This window comes from Corticium candelabrum, chromosome 2, assembly GCF_963422355.1.
Source record: "Corticium candelabrum chromosome 2, ooCorCand1.1, whole genome shotgun sequence".
In the NCBI taxonomy this organism is placed as follows: domain Eukaryota; kingdom Metazoa; phylum Porifera; class Homoscleromorpha; order Homosclerophorida; family Plakinidae; genus Corticium; species Corticium candelabrum.
This window is the reverse complement of record NC_085086.1, coordinates 2,805,187-2,823,916: the sequence shown is the minus strand read 5'-3', so window position 1 is coordinate 2,823,916 and position 18,730 is coordinate 2,805,187. Positions and strand designations below refer to the sequence as shown.

General features: G+C 41.5%; 3 protein-coding genes and 1 pseudogene across 3 annotated transcripts; all 4 read right to left on the bottom strand.

Moving 5' to 3' along the window:
- The window catches only part of LOC134198038 (zinc finger protein ZFP2-like), an 8,302-nt pseudogene extending 5,373 nt beyond the window's left edge, over nucleotides 1–2,929 (bottom strand).
- A 2,892-nt stretch (nucleotides 2,930–5,821) lies between these two features.
- On the bottom strand, nucleotides 5,822–7,608 carry LOC134198048 (exosome complex component RRP4-like). The gene is given in 10 exon segments (XM_062667390.1): nucleotides 5,822–6,091; nucleotides 6,150–6,281; nucleotides 6,336–6,524; nucleotides 6,577–6,645; nucleotides 6,707–6,772; nucleotides 6,857–6,946; nucleotides 7,005–7,050; nucleotides 7,113–7,162; nucleotides 7,165–7,216; nucleotides 7,495–7,608. Coding segments are annotated over 10 exon segments (831 nt in total). The 5' UTR covers nucleotides 7,569–7,608; the 3' UTR covers nucleotides 5,822–6,028.
- Nucleotides 7,609–11,265: 3,657 nt separating this feature from the next.
- LOC134176118 (uncharacterized) lies at nucleotides 11,266–12,302 on the bottom strand. Its single transcript, XM_062642797.1, has one exon. The coding sequence runs from the start codon at nucleotides 12,277–12,279 to the stop codon at nucleotides 11,446–11,448; it is 834 nt and encodes a 277-aa protein (XP_062498781.1). The 5' UTR covers nucleotides 12,280–12,302; the 3' UTR covers nucleotides 11,266–11,445.
- Nucleotides 12,303–14,969: 2,667 nt separating this feature from the next.
- Nucleotides 14,970–17,938, bottom strand: LOC134176282 (uncharacterized). Its single transcript, XM_062642958.1, has 5 exons — nucleotides 16,863–17,938; nucleotides 16,753–16,799; nucleotides 16,634–16,693; nucleotides 16,186–16,568; nucleotides 14,970–16,053 (listed from the first exon to the last, which is right to left on the bottom strand). The coding sequence occupies exons 1-5, from the start codon at nucleotides 17,936–17,938 to the stop codon at nucleotides 15,190–15,192; spliced, it is 2,430 nt and encodes an 809-aa protein (XP_062498942.1). The 3' UTR covers nucleotides 14,970–15,189.
- Between the last annotated feature and the right edge of the window lie 792 nt (nucleotides 17,939–18,730).

Sequence of the window (18,730 nt, the reverse complement as noted above, 5' to 3'; positions counted from 1 at the left end):
AAAATAAGCAATTTTGACAAATTTAGATTTAAATTTGCAAAAACTTCTCTCGTTCTATATACCATAGTATAATCATATGACTAACAAAATTGATAGACTATAGTGAATACTTGATAAACTGTTGACATAGGCTTGCATAACCCGAGAAACTTTCTGTGCAGAGATGATACGTGCTAAGTCTTAATTATTTCTTGAACTATTATTATGCATTGATGATTTATATAAGCACGGTGCGTAGCGCACACATCCATAAAATTTAAATTCTAAAATTTGAAAATGGAAACAAAATTTAGATTTAAGATATACGTTTAAAAATAATTAAATTTTAAATTATGTAATTTTAAAGTAAGTTGATTTTAGATAGCTTTTTATTTATTAATTAGAAATTATCAAACTTAAATGAAAGTAAAAGTAACTAAATTAAAAACATGATTATTACAATCCAAAAATCGAATGAGTCAATTGCTATACTGACCGTCACGTCTAATAAATCATAACGCTATTTATAATTAACTTAATTAAGACTATGCAAATAGTTTCACAAGCAGCAAAAACTTCTCTCGTTCTATATACCATAGTATAATCATATGACTAACAAAATTGATAGACTATAGTGAATACTTGATAAACTGTTGACATAGGCTTGCATAACCCGAGAAACTTTCTGTGCAGAGATGATACGTGCTAAGTCTTAATTATTTCTTGAACTATTATTATGCATTGATGATCGCGGTCAATCGTGAAAACAACATTAATTTAAAAAGGTAAGCAAAAATTATGCTTAAAATAATAATTTATTTATATCAGCTTATTAAACCTAATCTATAGTTATAGCGTTGTGTTATATGTACCGAGGAAATGTGCAGGTATGTGCATAATAGGGCTAGGGAATGATGTGTGAATAGAATGTATGGCGTCGACAAATAAAGGTAGAACGGAAGAGTTAAAGCAGAAACGATTGTGTCTGCAATAACATGCATGCCTTCTTGCGCTATGCAGCAACAACGCAGTAAAGCAGGAACATCAAATATATTGTATCAATATCCGGCAGGTGTACATTTTGTATATTACATGTTTTGTATATTACATGCAAACATTGTCTACAAACACAACTTGTCAACATTCATATCTAATCAGATAACGAACTCAATTTCAATTAACTATCGATAGTTCACGTCTGCGTGAGCTGCAACTGTATTCCTCATCGTGCTTTAATTCATTAATTAACTCAAGGAGCTCCCTCGTAGACACCACTTTATCACTTGACTTATTAATCTTATCACGACTGATCATTTCGCATAAACGACGACTAACAGATGAAAATTGTGGATATGAGTCGTATAATTTGATAAGGAGACAGATCAGTTGATGCAGATCATCATCATATGACTCTGCACGTTGACATATCTTATCATGCAAGAGATAAGATGCTGCTGGATCTAACAGTTTGGCGGTCAGTCGAGATGTGATAAATACAGTGGTAGGGCTGATGTAGCCGTGAATGATTCCCACTTGATGATGCAAATAGTCAACTGCACAAACAATGCCATAAGAAATATCAACTCGTTCGTGTACATTCATCTCATTATTCATGACTGAGTCATTAAGAACATCAGACAAAGACGTTACAACTTTCTCCATCACCAACATGTCACTACCCGTGGACACAGCCACACCATATGTCACAGCTATATTGGGATGGTGGAACATAGAGAAAACAACAGATAAACTGCAAACACCGTTGGCAGAAATGGATAGAAATGTGAATAAGCTTCTATCACTAAACACTAACAAAAAATAACATAAAATGTTGAGTAAACTGATATAAAACACATTACTTAGAGAAGTTTGAGCAGATAAATGAGTACTATTAGAGTTGGTTTGAGACTTGCTTGACGATGATATCATATCTATACACTCTTGAGCAATCCTTTCGTCCGGAGTATGAACTTTCGGGTGTCCCACTATGTTCACAATGGTATTTCTCTTCTTTTTGAGAACTATGATATAGCTTCTCCCCTGTGTGCATTCTCATATGAACTTTTAGAACACCAGACCGAGTAAACTTCTTTTCACATTCACTACATTCATATGGCTTTTCTCTTGTGTGCATTCTCGTATGAACTTTTAGAGTACCAGATCGAGCAAACTGCTTTCCACACTCCTTGCATTGATATGGTCTTTCTCCTGCGTGCAATCGCTTATGATCTTCTAGATTATTAATTTGAGTAAACTTTTCCCACACTCATTACATTCATATGGCCTTTCTCCTGTGCGCATTCTCATATGAACTTTCAGATGACTAGCTTGAGTAAACATCTTTCCACACTCACTGCATTGGTACGGCTTTTCTCCTGTGTGCATTCTCATATGAACTTTTAAATCACGAAATTGGGTAAATTTATTTCCACAGTCTGCATTCATATGGCCTTTCTCCTGTGTGCATTCTCATATGAAATTGTAGATTACCAGATTGAGTAAATTTCTTTCCACACTCCCTGCATTCATATAGTGTTTCTCCTGTGTGCGTTCTGATATGAATTTGTAGATTACCAGAGTGAACAAACTGCTTTCCACATTCATTGCATTCATATGGTCTTTCTCCTGTATGCATTCTCATATGAACTCTTAGACCACTAGAATTAGTAAATTTCTTTCCACACTCATTGCATTCAAATGGATTTTCTCCTGTGTGCATCCTCATATGAACTTTTAGATTCCAAGCTTGATTAAACTTTTTTCCACACTCACTGCATTCATAACGATTTTCTGCAGTGTGTAATAACATCTGTGCATTCGGATTTGACAAAGAAGAGTGTTTTCCACACTGATGCATAAATGTGATTTCTCTCTAGTATGAGTCCACAAACGCAAACACAGGATATCACCGCATACAACTCTGTTCTAACCACATACGGGATATGCAAACAATGAAACAAAAAGAACCGCTATACATTGGCTAGAAGCAGTCCACAATTGAAAAGCATGGTTTAGCTATACCTAGTAATCAACAACACGTCATTATCTAACATCAGAGCCTGGATAGTGCGAGAGACCAAAACATCTAGCTAGAATCTAGCGCGCACTCCGTTTAGTGAAGCACGCAAACGAACGTGTCCATGCACTGTAGAAAATTGAGTACTAGCATGCCCCTAACAATTACACCTACCGTTAATGACGAATAGAAGCGCAGAAGCAGCGAAAGACACATCCGGAGTAACGTACGCTAAAGTGTAGACTGTAGACGTGGTTGTTATTGAAATTCACAGGGACATATGGAAAGCTTAGGGCGCGTCTCCACTAGGGCTTAAACATGTTTACAACCTGTTTAAGTCTAAACATGTTTAAGAATAATGCGTCTCCACTGGCGTTAAACCTGTTTAACTCTAAACCTAAACAGCTTTTGCTAAACATGTTTCAGAGGTAGTTTAACGAAAGTGGTTTAGGTTTAACAGTCACGTGATATAAACGCGCGTTCCAAAACGGTGGATGTTAGTTCTTTCACGCTGTTCTTTCTCTTTCTTTGGAGATTATTGGAAGAAGACAAAACTAGGCACTGTCAGAGAGTGCCTAGACTGATGCAGTGTCAGGAGAGAGCCATTTTGGCGAAGACAGAGACTTGTGTCTGTGATTGTTCTTCAGACGACAAGAAGACGATCTCCGACTGTCTGGTGCACAAGAAACGAATTCGCGCGGTACAACAAAGTCCCGGATAATTCTTTTAATAGCCCGGAATAAATGGACAAGTGGAGACGCTGTCTACTAAACATGTTTAGAGTTTAAACATGTTTAATGATAAACATGTTTAAAGGGCAACAAGTGGAGACACAGCCTTAGCCTCGACACTAGGCCTCCCTTTGCTTTCGGTGGTCCGACCGCGCGAGGATAGCAACGGGACTGTATCACGTGATGTTCTCTCCGAAAAGCAAAGGGAGGCCTAGTAACACATTATGTCACGTGACAACTCAACTAATTATGTCATTAGAAAACCTCACCCTTTGTCGGTTTGTTTCATATTGCTAAAGACTTGCAAAAAGAGATCAGGTGTGTTTTGGTTTACAGCAGGTATACCGACATACCAACGGTGTTGGAACGGAAAGGCGCGAAATACAGTCAGTAACTATGCATGCTGGCCTTTCGATGCTGCTTACTGTCTAGTTAGCGCAAAGAAACGAGCGCAAAGACTGTACGGCCATGTCAAGGAATCGATCGAAAGCCATTGCGACTACGCGTGAAATTTCTACGTGGCTGATGTCAGCTTGAAGCTACTCCAGAAGCAATCGCTGCACGACTAAAGTGATACCTTCACTCGTTGCGATGTAGAAAGAATACTGCAACTGTTTGCAACTTACAAACGCGTATAAACAATATTCTTGGGTCGGTACACAAGCTGTTGTCGCACACTAAATGACACCTATGAGGTGGGCGATTGTTTACTGATCCGCATGTCTCAGAGGAAATAATCAGGAAGTAACTCAAATGTGATTTACAGTCGACCAATCATCATTTGCAAAATAGATCAGGTGACAAGCTAGCTTGTCACGTGACATAATGAGTTGCTTTTCGGAGAGAACATCACGTGATACAGTACCGTTGCTATCCTCGCGCGGTCGGACCACCAAAGCAAAAGGAGGCCTAGTGTCGAGGCTATGGAAAGCTATGTATATGTGCATGTGCGTGCGTAATTCTGTTTATGACACGGAATATGATCATAAATCTAATAATTGGAAACCTGAGGCAAAAACTAAAATGATTAATTAGTTAATACACGACAGCTAGCTAAAGATAAATAATTTTGCAATATTATAAAATTGCTATCTTATGCAATCTCCTGAAGCCAGGCCAGGTACTCGCAGGAGCACGGGCATGTGAAGGTTGAAACCGAAGTATCCCGTAACCCCAATAATTAGTTATACATAGAACTGATGTCACGTCGCAGCCCATAGCTGCTATCTGTAGTCAAACAGCAGATATACTCCGGAGTCGTGAGAAGCAACTGTGTGTACGTTTCTTGCTTAGGGAAACCAGCGTTTGAAAACACTCCAACCAAAAAGGCAGGAACGAAAGACGATCTCTAATGCGATGTTTGTGGACGCTCCTGCACAGCACGCATTGGTCTTTGAAGACACAAGCAGAGCCATAAATGAGTTTGGTCGTGTCGACCACTCACTCCACCGTGTGTGTGTGTGTGTGTGTGTGTGTGTGTGTGTGTGTGTGTGTGTGTGTGTGTGTGTGTGTGTGCGCGCGCGTGCGTGCGTGTCGTGTGTGTGTGTGTGTGTGCGTGTGTGTGTGCGTGTGTATGTGTGTGTGTGTGTGTGTGTGTGTGTGTGTGTGTGTGTGTGTCTGTGTGTGTGTGTGTCTGTGTGTGTCTGTGTGTGTATGCGTGCGTGCGTGCGTGTGTGTAAGGTAGCTAAAGGGGTATGGTGTCCGTTTAGACGGATGCAATACAGGAGGAGGAGTGCGTGTGTGTGTGTGTGTGTGTGTGTGTGTGTGTGTGTGTGTGTGTGTGTGTGTGTGTGTGTGTGTGTGTGTGTGTGTGTCTGTGTGTGTGTGTGTGTGTGTGTGTGTGTGTGTGTGTGTGTGTGTGTGTGTGTGTGTGTGTGTGTGTGTGTGTCTGTGTCTGTGTGTGTGTGTGTGTGTGTGTGTATGCGTGCGTGCGTGCGTGTGTGTAAGGTAGCTAAAGGGGTATGGTGTCCGTTTAGACGGAAGCAATACAGGAGGAGTGCGTGTGTGTGTGTGTGTGTGTGTGTGTGTGTGTGTGTGTGTGTGTGTGTGTGTGTGTGTGTGTGTGTGTGTAAGTGATTCTAATTATTAAAGCAGACAAAGGTTTAAATTGTAATCGTGCAGCCTACTATCACTACAACACAGTAGTTTATTGTTTGTGATGTCTAAATGTTCAAGATTACATAAAGTAAAATGGAAGACAAAACAACTTCACCCACTTACGACTTCTGCCACGTCTTCTCCTTAGTTAAAATTTACAACACACACATCGATTACTATTTACTCTTACATTATACTTAGTTGTTCAAAGTTGTCTGACATGACTTGTTATCTCCTCAATAATTTCAGGCTTCAGAAGATCTTTCACCTAATCACATAATCATGACATCTTCTGTCATACAATCAACCAGGGATGTCAGCATTACTGGGTGCCCTGCAGATGCATCATATGCATACAAGATGCTTGTGTCATAAAGTGGCAGTTTCTGATCTGTCAGAGCTAGAACACAGTTTCGTAGTCGAGCAATCACCTCATGATTAACATCATTATTCGCCACCTAACATTCTGCATACAATAACAACTCCAAATGTAACAAAATCTGCTAACAAACCATGTCTGTTTCCATTGTTTCTGAGTTGCTGATATCACCATCATCATGACCTTCTGTAGCAAGCGCTCCAATCCATATGTAGCCATTGTTTCCCAAGATGAGAGATGCACCACAAGGTAAGTTGTGAAAATGAGTTTTGCGTCTCTTGACAAGAAAAGGTGGAACAGCCACCAAACAACCTTGTCTCAACTATACAAGCATCAATCAAGATACATTATCGACAAATAGCATGTATCCCTACTTTGCCATATTTCATGCTTCGTGTGTGCAGAGACAACGAACCATCAGAGAAAACCGACTGCACTTCAGCCTACAATTTCATAATAAACAGATAATTAGAAAAAGGGAATACATTCTGACCAGACACGAACAGAGATAAGGTCGCCTTCTTTGAAATAACTTCTCATCATTAACTCGTCTTCTGCTGATCGTCGACGCTAAGCCAAACAGCAATGCAATTACTTGACACGTCGATTGCTGTTTGTCTACATTGACAATTTGTTGTGATCCATTGCACATACCAAAATCCCTCCTGGGAGATTGACAGATGAAAGCATAAGAACAGAATCAAGTCGAGAGAAAGTGTCAACTTTCCATCTCTTCTGACCAACCTTCCATTGCAACATTCAAATAACAAATTCCATAATATTTGATCGTCTACTGGTTTACTTCAATGATTCTTCCAACGACAACATCTCCAATCTCTCCACCATATCTGACCATATCAATTGTATTATACTGTTTGCACTACTAATGCTGTTGTCAAGTCAGATGTACCTTGAGCGAACAGGTCTCACACAAATGAGTTTGTTAACTCGCTCCACACTACTCCTGCCACTGCAGCTTTGATTGTTTCACCTTCGACATACGTTCCGTGACCTCTAATAGAAGACACATTCACACACAGCCACACAAAATAAACACACAAACAATCAAACAAACAAATAAACACACACATACACACACAGACATGTACACACACACACACACACACACACACACACACACACACACACACACACACACACACACACACACACACACACACACACACACGCATAAACAAACAGAAAAACAGAGAAACGAACAAACTAACCAATAAACAGACAGACGCATTGACTAAGAGACACATGGATAAGCAGAGTTTGCGAGTTTTCACCTCATAAATCCAGTATCACTCGTAATCATTTCTCCCGGCGTTACTACATGCAGACGGTGATCTGCGACGAGCATTTGCCGTTTACGTGGGGACCCAACACTGACGTTTGCTGTCTCCTCGTGATCCATTAGACTTTGGTATCCCAGACCACATGCGCGTATTTCGACCCATCAGCGAAAAGTTCTAATTCATGTGCCATTCCAGGTTAGCCGTCCTAGAACTAATTTTCTAAACTAGTTGTACGGTATCCGTAGGCGCCTCTCGTTTGTGAGTAACACGTCCAACTGAGTTTTCAGACCATCTACTGAAACGCCGAGTCCTAGATAAACAATACGTATTTGTTGAAACCTTAGCTGTCATGGAAGTAAACATGCAAACTTCCTAGTAGTTTAGATTACGTATAAAGGCCTGGTACAGACAGTCGTCGTTTTGCGATCGCGGTCAAGACAATTGAAATGTGCAGTCTAGGTATGCACTCAGTTCCGTTGTAACGACTGCAGGGGTATGGTATTTACTGACATAAAATTGATATCAGCAAACACTGATTGTCAACAGTGTTAGATGCAGCACAGTGTAGTAAAGGATTGATTGTAGGGGACGTGTGAATAGTTGACTGTAGGTGGCATTCAACTCCTGAAGGTGTTTCTTGGTTGTCAAGTACACACAGTCCCTAGCTACAATACAAAAGGATGGGGCGACGAAAGTTTATGAAGCTTTTTTGTCGCAGTTTGCTCACTTAGACGAATCGTTGTTAGACTCATCTGTAGTCGGACACGGAAACGATCCTTTAGGGTAGGTTCTATCATGAAACGTGGTCATGGGGAGGAGAAATTTGAGATTTGTGTCTGCGCGCGCGAGCGCACACACACACACACACACACACACACACACACACACACACACACACACGCACACACACACACGCACACACACACACACACACACACACACACACACACACACACACACACACACACACACACACACCAAAAGCTCGATGGAGACCGATACAGGACCACGTCCATTTCTACTGTCGACCCGGATTACAAGCCTCGCTACATTTGGCAATTATATCGAAAAGACTATATTTTCAGAGACCTAATAAATTATTTCTAAAAGACTACTTTTTCAGAGACCTAATTATATTTTAGGTATAAAAGTGGCCCGTCAGTATATGGCCGTTGGACATCATTGTTTGATAACTGATAAAAGTTATAAGCGGTCAGGGAGAAGTTTGCGATTGCAGCTGTGTTCGTGGCTCACATTTCCCTAATTTACTTACTGGTCTCCAACTACTGCCTTTAAAGTGATGTAGAGCTGCTGTGTCAGTGCAAAGAACGGAACCTGCGTGAACGCGACAGTGCAGCTTCATCCATAGCCTCTTAGCCCTTATTCATAGGCACAACAGACGGCAAGCAACCATCTTGTGGCCTCATCGGTGTGACGTACCATCACATCGCTCTATGATGCCTGATCCACGTGGGTGCATGATGACGTCAACATATCCCGGTAGCCAAAATTAATGGCGGATTTTATATTGGCGATCGCTGAAAAATCTGACAATCCGCCAAAATGTATTCGCTGTAATATTTCAGCATGGACGGTATGAGGTCGACACTGGTCGTAAGAGCATTATAACTATGATTGCCCACGCAGAAATAACATGCATGCATGCGAACGAGCAATAGCAATTAACATCCCTGCCACCACAATTATATAAGATATGTGCTGCTAATTAAGTTATATAAAATTTTGATGTTTAATCTTATTGGAAATGGAATTTAGTCAACATGAGCTCATCACCTCCCAACGTACCATCTACCAGACATAGAAAGTTCTACAGACAGCAACCAAAAACAATCATCGGGTCTAGACCATACAGACTTAATTGTATATTCACTGGAATAAATAACTTGACAACTAATCTAGTCGTGAACTTTAGTTAACAAAGTGGCACGTCGCGGGACTTCCAAAGCCAGCTGCATAAGATCGAGACTTTGTCTTTGATCCTTCCACAATTTCCTCTATAATTAACTGTTTTAGTAATTTTTTGACACACTTAGCTTATAGAAAAGAATTTCATTGCTGCAGTGCTTGCTCTCGATCAAACCAAGCAAGAGTGTAGTTAAACTAACCTCAAACTCTAGAGCAATTCTAGCTAACACTAATACTGCTACTAGTCAACAGCAAACACGGCAATCAATTCTTTAGGTAAGAATAATAATTGATGTCTCAGAGTTAGCACATTTGCTGAATAATGTTAACCAAAATGACTACTGCTGGAGACAAGTAGATTGTTTCATTTCAGTTTCATTTCTACTCTTTGTATAGAGACAGTTTTCTTCAAACTGTTCCAGATCTAGACTACTTGTGCATGTCCATGCATTCTGTGCCACCAAATTTGCATAGATTGTTGTTCTTAGAAGTAAAACATGACTTGTACACCAGAGGTCTTTGTGAGAAGCTGCACAGTTGTCACCTCGTAATTAAATCATTTTCTTTGTTATATGTGGTAAATTTTACGCCTCTGTGATATCCAAGAATCTCCAGCATTTTCACAGCAATGTCGAAAATACAGCGCGTAGGATGACCTACTACATGTACAGTATATCTCCTATTGTAAAGTACTCATACTGAGCGTAATTCTAGCCATCTAGACACAACCATAATAAAATTTTGAGAAAACAATGGGTATGTAGGGATGAGCGTGTACCTCTAAAGTCGTGCTCATCTCCTACATCACAATTTACTTGACTCTCGTCGTTGTAGCTGCTTCGAGTTCGAGGGAGGCGCTATAGCCTGGCTGACAAAAGCGAAATGTGAAAATAAATGGCGTTTTTTACTTGACTTCTGAGACGCCTAGTGTCAGAGATTGTAGTCTGGCTACATTTAGACCGTTTACTGTCGCGCGTTAGGTGCATGGCTCTGAGATTTTTATTGAGTTTGAAGAAATCTGGATAGCACGCGTTTGTATGGGCGGCCATTTAAAATCTTCGAATCCCTACTAGATAGAGTCCATTCCAACACTAGATGCAGTGTGAGGATATTACCAGATCTTGGTATTCCGGGCACTTGCATGCAAACATGAAACTGATACCTTCCGAACGCACGTGAGGAATTGGAGACACTGGTGCTATCTAACATGCAGTCAGAATGAGGCTCTAGTACGTTGGTACGAGCAGCTTCCTGATATTACATATGTAGACTGCACCCTAGTCTGACATGGCCCATCCTATTCTAGCTAAAGAGAAGATATGCAATTAACTTAATTGCATTCTTTAGAAGACACTAGACAGCTCAATGACGTCTGCAGAGTCATGAACAAACTCAATTCAGAGCTTTAGGAGACATCCGCACCTACTTTTGTCAGTAGCATTTCTGCAGCTATTCTAGAATGCCATCACAAGCTTGTAAACGAGTGTTTACATTGTGTCTAGCAGACGTCATTGAAGTAGTTACGCTAATTCAATTTTATACTTTCCTCACTAGACAGCTTAAGCTGACAAAGTCCACACCCACAATTCCCACACTGCACTATTGTTGGAATTGACTTTAGCCATCTAGGCCTTATTTAGCTAATATGTTATGCACTCCAACAGACTCCGTCCCGCACATGCGTCGATTTCGCAGAGCACAAACTGAGAGACTGGACAAATGAACTAGAAGTAAAAGCTTACAACCACTGAAAGAAGAAGCCAAAAGCAGGAAACCGGAACTTAAAATGAGAAGACGAGAAACGGAAATTGAAATGAGACAAAGTTAAAACGGAAATCGAAACTAGCTACTATAGCTATACACACATAGGGATCAATCTGGACTGCAGCATATTAGCCAGCAATAATCAGTACGTGTTCCAACCTTAATCGACAACAAAGACATTGAATCAACTAACAATCAATGATGCAATTAGCACTTTAATTTTTTTTGTTCCTGACCACCGTTACTGAGTAGCTAATACGAACCCCAGATAATAGAAACGGCAGTAAGAGCAACTGCAATGACAAATTTAGACGCCGTCTTAAAGCCTCCGCCGTTGTCAGCTTGCTTGACGGATTGATACTGTCCTGCAAATCCGCTGTTCATGCAGTCTTCACTTTCACACTCAAACACGGCGTTGCAAGCGTCATTGTTTACAAACACATAATTTGTCCCTTCGTTCAAGCTCTTCTTCTTCATCAGAATTTGAAAGCCGGTAAGGCTATCCCGACAGACGAGATACAGATTGCCCAACACGTTGCAATCGACGTCGAAACTTCTGTCTCCGTACGGACATCTTGTAGAGTTAGCAGTCGGAGTAATTGAAAGCGTGAGATCTGAACCGCTGCCAGACGCAGAAACCGATTTGGCACAACAGCACTGTTCGGGATCGCAGTTTCGAGCCAAGGAGGGAATGTCGGTCGTTACCCTGTACGTTCCTTCCCAACCAGCAGAAGCAGTGGCGCACGATCCCGACTGACACCCGAACTGTGCGTCACAGTCGTCGTAGTCGAAGTCTCTGACAACGTGCGCGGTAGTTCCGCTTTTGTAGATAGCAAAGTCGGGATTGTTTAGGTCGTCAACGCACACCGTGTTGCTGTAGACGGTACATAGATTGCTCACCGTCACGACTCCATTGGTACATCGACCGTACACGTCGACTACTACCTCGAGCTTATTTGCTACCTGCGTGACCGTACCGCTAGTAACGCAGCAGCAAATCGATGAATCACAAGCTTCGGAGCCTTTGGGCCCAAACGCAATGAGAACAATAACGACGAAAGATTGCAAAACTTTAGTCGCAGGCATCTTGCACTGGCACCGGCGTCTTAGCGTTGATTCAAGAGACAGTAGAGACAAACTGAAAGTGGCCAGGTTATAGGCACACTAAAAGGCGTGGTTATAAAGTGCGTTAATAAGCGTGATAAGTCACTCAACTCGCCTAATTAAAAACCCAAAGATACGCGTACACCTAGAGCGCAGGTAGACTGTATACTAAACGCGTACCAGGGTTCTACGCTTGAGGTATTTTACGACAAGTTCTCTAAGAAGACATTGGCAAATATGCCTGGCAAAGTATAGTACTGATGTATACATTAGTGCCCAGCTGGCGCTATAAATTGACAGCGCCAAGCTGAAATATGTTGCGTCAGAGCAGAGCCAAATCCCGGCTGTCAGCCATGACGAGCACGGACATACTGGCTAATGCCACTTCGGATATAGCACTAGGGAAGATAATTAGGACATCTATGGAAAGGAAGTTTGCACCACTGACTCTTTCTTTACTAGTAAACATTCTATAGTAATCATGCAAGCCACAGATGGAAATACAACGATATCAATATCTCAATCCAAAGGTCTCAGATTCTGGAATACTGCTACACAGGAGTTTGACAGCAAGAGCTAGAGGTGGGGCACTAGGTATTGTCAGAAGACTTCCTGTAATTAACGGTGTTCGTCAAGGAGGTACATAATCGCCATTGCTACTTTCGGTGTCTAGTGATGATCTTCTGGCGCACTCTGAGGGGCTGTCTGATTGGTAGCTATCTGCAACATCGCTCTAGTAGGGTGAGTTACACCAATAACATTTTCTAGTCTCTTGTTCTGTCAAAGGTCTACAGTCTATGTTATTTGAGAGTTCCGTTCTTTTCGTGCAGCGCAACGTCGGCTAGTTCACTGGTATGGTATAGTAAGATCAAGTGTATTCGTTTGGCAATCCGCAACGCGAAGTGAATGACAACTTTGGGTGTTCCTAACATGTACTTTGACAGTCGAAACTAGATTTTGTGGACAGCTGCATGTACTCATTTTGATCATACAGTTTGTTCAGATTTGAGTAGTTTCGCCTCATACACTCTGAAGCAAGCGATTCTTCTTCTCGTTCAAATCATTCTTTAAAGTCGAGAGAGTTGCTTGCAGCGGCTTAGCCAAAACAAATTTTTTGCGGGGTGAATTATTATTAATATTAATAGTGTTTAAAATTAATATTAATTTGTGTAAAATTGACTGTAATTTATAGACGTATAGATTTACAAACTAACAACGTATCATTTTGGTACTGTATAATTAATTATTTGTACATAAAATCACTCTATTAGCCTATAAAAATAGATGAGCAACCACGGCCATAACATTTGGGGGACTGAACCCCCAACAACACCCCGTCGCTAAGCCACTGGCACTGCTTGTCCAAAGTACTCTGTCGATTCCTTTAAAGTTATTCTGCAACGTTTTATGATTGTCAGTTATGGGATTGCAATGATTCGGAACTTCGACGTTTAGGTTATAAGGGTTAATTACTTAGAATGACTAAGTCAGAATTTAGGATTTGTGATGTAGGAAGGAGATGCCACGTGGACACTAGAAGCTGGTGACAACTGGCTTACTTACTTTGACTGATATGTTGCAATGATTCGGAACTTCGACGTTTAGGTCCTAAGGGTTAATTACTTAGAATGACTAAGTCAGAATTTAGGATTTGTGATGTAGGAAGAAGATGCCACGTGGACACTAGAAGCTGGTGACAACTGGCTTACTTACTTTGACTGATATGTTGCAAACAAAGAAAGCTACGTATAGTCATTTTAATTCAAAAAACAAGTCACTTGATAGACACACACACACACACACACACACACACACACACACACACACACACACACACACACACACACACACACACACACACACACACACACACACACACATACTTGTCAAGTGTTATACTAGGTCGTCATTATTCTCGACCTGTGCCAAATTTGACTTGATGGTTGTACGTCATATTCCATTTCACAGAGAGATATCAATACATGTACAACACTTGGGAAAGATATTTCTAAATGAAGTGCTTACAGAGTAGGCATGAAGCAGCTGATAAGGCATACTACTGCATATTTGTTACCATTCGTTTACACTGAGTAGTTTGATTGACTGAATATTATATTATTCTGTGTGTGTGTGTGTGTGTGTGTGTGTGTGTGTGTGTGTGTGTGTGTGTGTGTGTGTGTGTGTGTGTGTGTGTGTGTGTGTGTGTGTGTGTGTGTGTGTGTGTGTGTGTATGGTATTGTACATTTTGTATCGTATATTTGTATCTATGCTGTACAGGGTTAGCCTCGTCCCCAGACTCACGTGAGCCTGGCAGTGTCCGGTTCCCGTATATAACATTCACGGGAGGCTGAAAGTGTTATACAGGAAACGTACATTGCCAGGCTTATGTGTGTCTGGGTACGAGGCTATCTAGGGTATCTCTGTGATAGTGTGGTATGCGTTATACGGGAATTTGTTATTTATCTCCGTCCGATTTCTGGTTTTTGGAATGTGATACTCAAACAGTCACTCTGCTTGAATAGCACCTAATATCTGTTGGTCGGTTGAAGAATGGGCTAGTTAGCGAGTTTTGTCTATTAGAGAGCCTGATCACTGCTACAAAAACCGGAAACAATTCACTAGAACCTGCTACCTCCGAAGACAGACCAGACACCTGAAACAAGGAATGATGATGAAGATGACATATATTTGTACAAGGACACACCTGAACAGCATAGTCTGCTGGTTTTCAAGAGACCGTGTTTACATCTGGCAAGATACATAAACATAAAATCTAAGTGCATCCTGTGCCTGCAGTCATTATGTCGTGTCACCTAAACTGCCTTACCAAGAACTAGAGTTCATAATTCAAATACCAGTGTCATAGAAATACAGCAAATAAAAGAACAATCTTTAGTAACACTTTAAGCTTTCTATGGACCATAACGATTCAAATGATTTATCTCTTCCCCCTGCTGTAATGACTTTTCCATCCTCAGTTGAAAAAGCTGCATGTAACTTTCGTTTTTGAGTCATTGGTGGAAGGAGCAGCCATTTGGTAGATCTCTCATCATACAACTGAACGACATTAGAAGAAGGTGAATCAAACCACTGTTCTGTCTGTCCTCCAGTTGCCACCAGTTTGTTATCGACTGCAGTCAGTGTAGGAAGATACGTCTTAGTTGAGTGAATTGTTGTCCAACCTCTTGTCCGAATATCTGCACATTCAACTGTATTCAAAAACTCATACGGATTAATTCTACCTCCCCCTACATATGCTCTGTTCTTCATAACAACAGAAGAACAAAGAAAACGTCTTGTTGGTAAGTTATTCAACCTAAGCCAACGATCTTCGTGAATATTGTATACAAATGCTGTGCCAACTCTCTCAAATGAAGCAGTCATACCACCCACCACATACAACAAGTCGTCATCAAGAGCAAGAGACACATCATTCAACTGCTGTTCTTTGGGCAGAATTGTTAGATGCCATATTTTCTTTGTATTCAAACAAACTCGTTCAATCATAAATTGACATTCTTTTTTATCATATACGTGGATGAGACACACACCTTGCTGACATACTATGTTCATGATGTTGCCATTCTCTCTGACCAATTTGAAGGTCGTATCACCCTCGTCATCAAAAACATGCACCTCTTCACCTCCATCTCCTGCCACTAGTCTGCCAGCAACCTCTCCCATTCTACCATATGGCCGACTGTCATGAGGCATGGGTACATTCCACTGTGTCCATAATGGCAGACCCTCATTGACCTAATATCAATACAACTTAGTTAAATTTAAATCAATAGAAGTGAGCTTCTCCACGCAGCATAGTATGGAAGACTTCAAGCTCAACAGCTAGATTTAATTAAAGACTGTACATAACAATATCAACATTCTCACCCGATCGTTGTCACATAAATATTGGGAAGCTTGCTGTTCACTTGAAGGCCTTCTCCACCTTCCTACTATTGCTCTTAGCCGCTTGCGCCAAAAGGAATAATGCAAATTCTGGTATCGAAGTGCCAATCCAGTCCACTGCATCTCCTTTTTCTCTGCTTGTTCTTGTCTAATTACTCTCCGTACTGTTTGCGTTTCCTCTAATGATAAGGCAAGTCGTCTTTCTAAATCATCAGCTCGTGTTTCAGCAGCATCTGCACGTCTCTGGTGACCTTCTATCTCTTCTGCACGTGGAATAGTTAACCTTCTTCGCCTGTCATGTTGAACCACTTTAACTAGCAAATCCTCCACTTGACTCTGAACAGTTTCTGGTGACCTGATCGTCTCTACAACATTACGTAGATTGTAAAAACCTGGCAGTAATATACAGACAAACACACACTAGTGGCACCTCGTGGAAAAAGTTGAAGTTTCAGAGGATCATATTCCAGCTTGTCAAAAACCAGTGCATCTACACAAGGAAAACTATTTTAAAATCATTTTATCTCAACTCATCTCTATATCAGTCACCTCCTGCACTTTCGCCACAAGCCAGCCATTGAAATTTAGATGACAGTCTATATATAAAACAAAGAGCAGTTCACATTATTCAAATTGTGCTGTATAACACAGTTACTCACGAATCAAAGAATAATTTCAATTTCAAAAGATGATTTAGGAAAGCCGCTGATGTTGAAGCAGCATATGCCTGGTAGTACTCTTGCCTGTCTGCAGTTCCGTAGTCTAAGATACCCTTCATGACCATACTCACACTCCCAGGAAAAGCAGCTTTGCAATGAGCCATAAAGTAATGTGCTTCCATGTCAATCCCGTTCAGCTTCCTGTTGGCCATGTGCTTCCTGTACTGTTCTATGTCATTTGGAAGATTGTCATTGACACATGCAATGCTACCAATGGATCCCATCAATACATTGATTTCATCGGGACGAGGAAATTCACATGCATTCTTCATGTAATCTTCACCACTTTCAGTGTGCTTGATGACTCCATCTTCCAAGATCACCCATCCACGTGTCTCCACCATTTTCTTCAAAATAGTGTCAAACACTCTCCCGTCCAGTCCCTCTAGTGCCTCCTCAAGTTTCAGTCTGCCAAACAGATCTCTCTTCTGCACGCCTTCTTTGCTCTTTACAACTTCATCCAGCATCATCTCTTGTACGTATCGAGGACTGGCACGCCTCTCGCTCGGTGGAATGGCTTCCAACCACTCTCGTTCGCTGCCCAGCTTGCAGATGACCTGCTCAATAACCACGCCCACGTCCTTGTCGATCTTCTCTGGATTTCCATTAGCGAGAAACTCTCCGTCGTGCAGCTTCATTCCTCCTTCTTCCGTCGACGTGCTCTTTGCGACGAGCACCGTGCCATACTCCACTCTTGCATGAACATCTTCAACAGCAGAGCAAACACCCGTCATCACAGCCAAGTCGACGCTGAAAAGACCCTTCATTTCCGTCAGGCGACCTGTGCACGCATTGCCACCTGGATCTGCTTGCGCTATGAGACCAACTGTCAGCGGGGACTTGTTCCACTCGCGACACAAAGAAAGACCGGTGATCACGTCGGTGTGGACGACCTCAAAAGTGCTATCACTTCCGTTTTCTAACACCCGACGGGCCGCTTCTAATTCCGAAGGAACACTGCAGAAAACGAGAACGTGAAAGTGATCTCGATATGAAGATAAACTAGCCACCGCCATGTAATGGTGTGTCTTAATGTCCCGTATTGGCGCCACAAGAGCAGTCCCCATCGACTCCCCGCCTTACAAGGGACTCCGTGTGTGTTTGTGTCCCTCGTGTGGTTGTTCCCAAAATAACTACGTCTGTTTGCTGTTAGAGTTCTGAGATCTTTCTCCAGCATTCTCCATAGTCTATAACCCAGTTCAATTTCAAGTCTGCAAGGTACCACGTTACACTCAGCAAATCTCTGCCGTTCCCCCTATGTGACTCTGGAGCAGACTAGCTTTGATGGGTCAGAATGTGCTTGTGCTGTACATTTTCTTGAGATAGCTAGACAGAAATCTACACAAATCTTGAGCTAGCTTTGAGAGCCCAGTTGTTTCTCTAGGAATGTACGAATTTACACCTTCCCCCATACTACATTATGATGCACACACGCGTAAGATTATTGTTTGTGATACAAACTTTGGAAAATGCATGGTCTTCCAATGACTACAGTAAGCACTAATCGGGGTTCCTTATAATTAGTGTCATATTTCAGCTTGTTCAAATCACAAGTGGAAAGGACCAAAGTAAATAAGGGTGCCACCCACATGCAGGTCTAGTGTCACTGCTACCATATCACTCCTCCTCCAAGAAGAGCCTTAAAGAAGAGCAAGGCTCCTAGATACGTGCCTTCGTACAATGTGCTTAGCTATGGAATAGCTACTAGAGCCATGGAGGATTGCAGATGAAGTAAGACATCATTGCTAGACAGCCATGCATGTTTCTGATTCTGATTTAGTTGCTTCCTCCAGGAATCAATTTTTAGT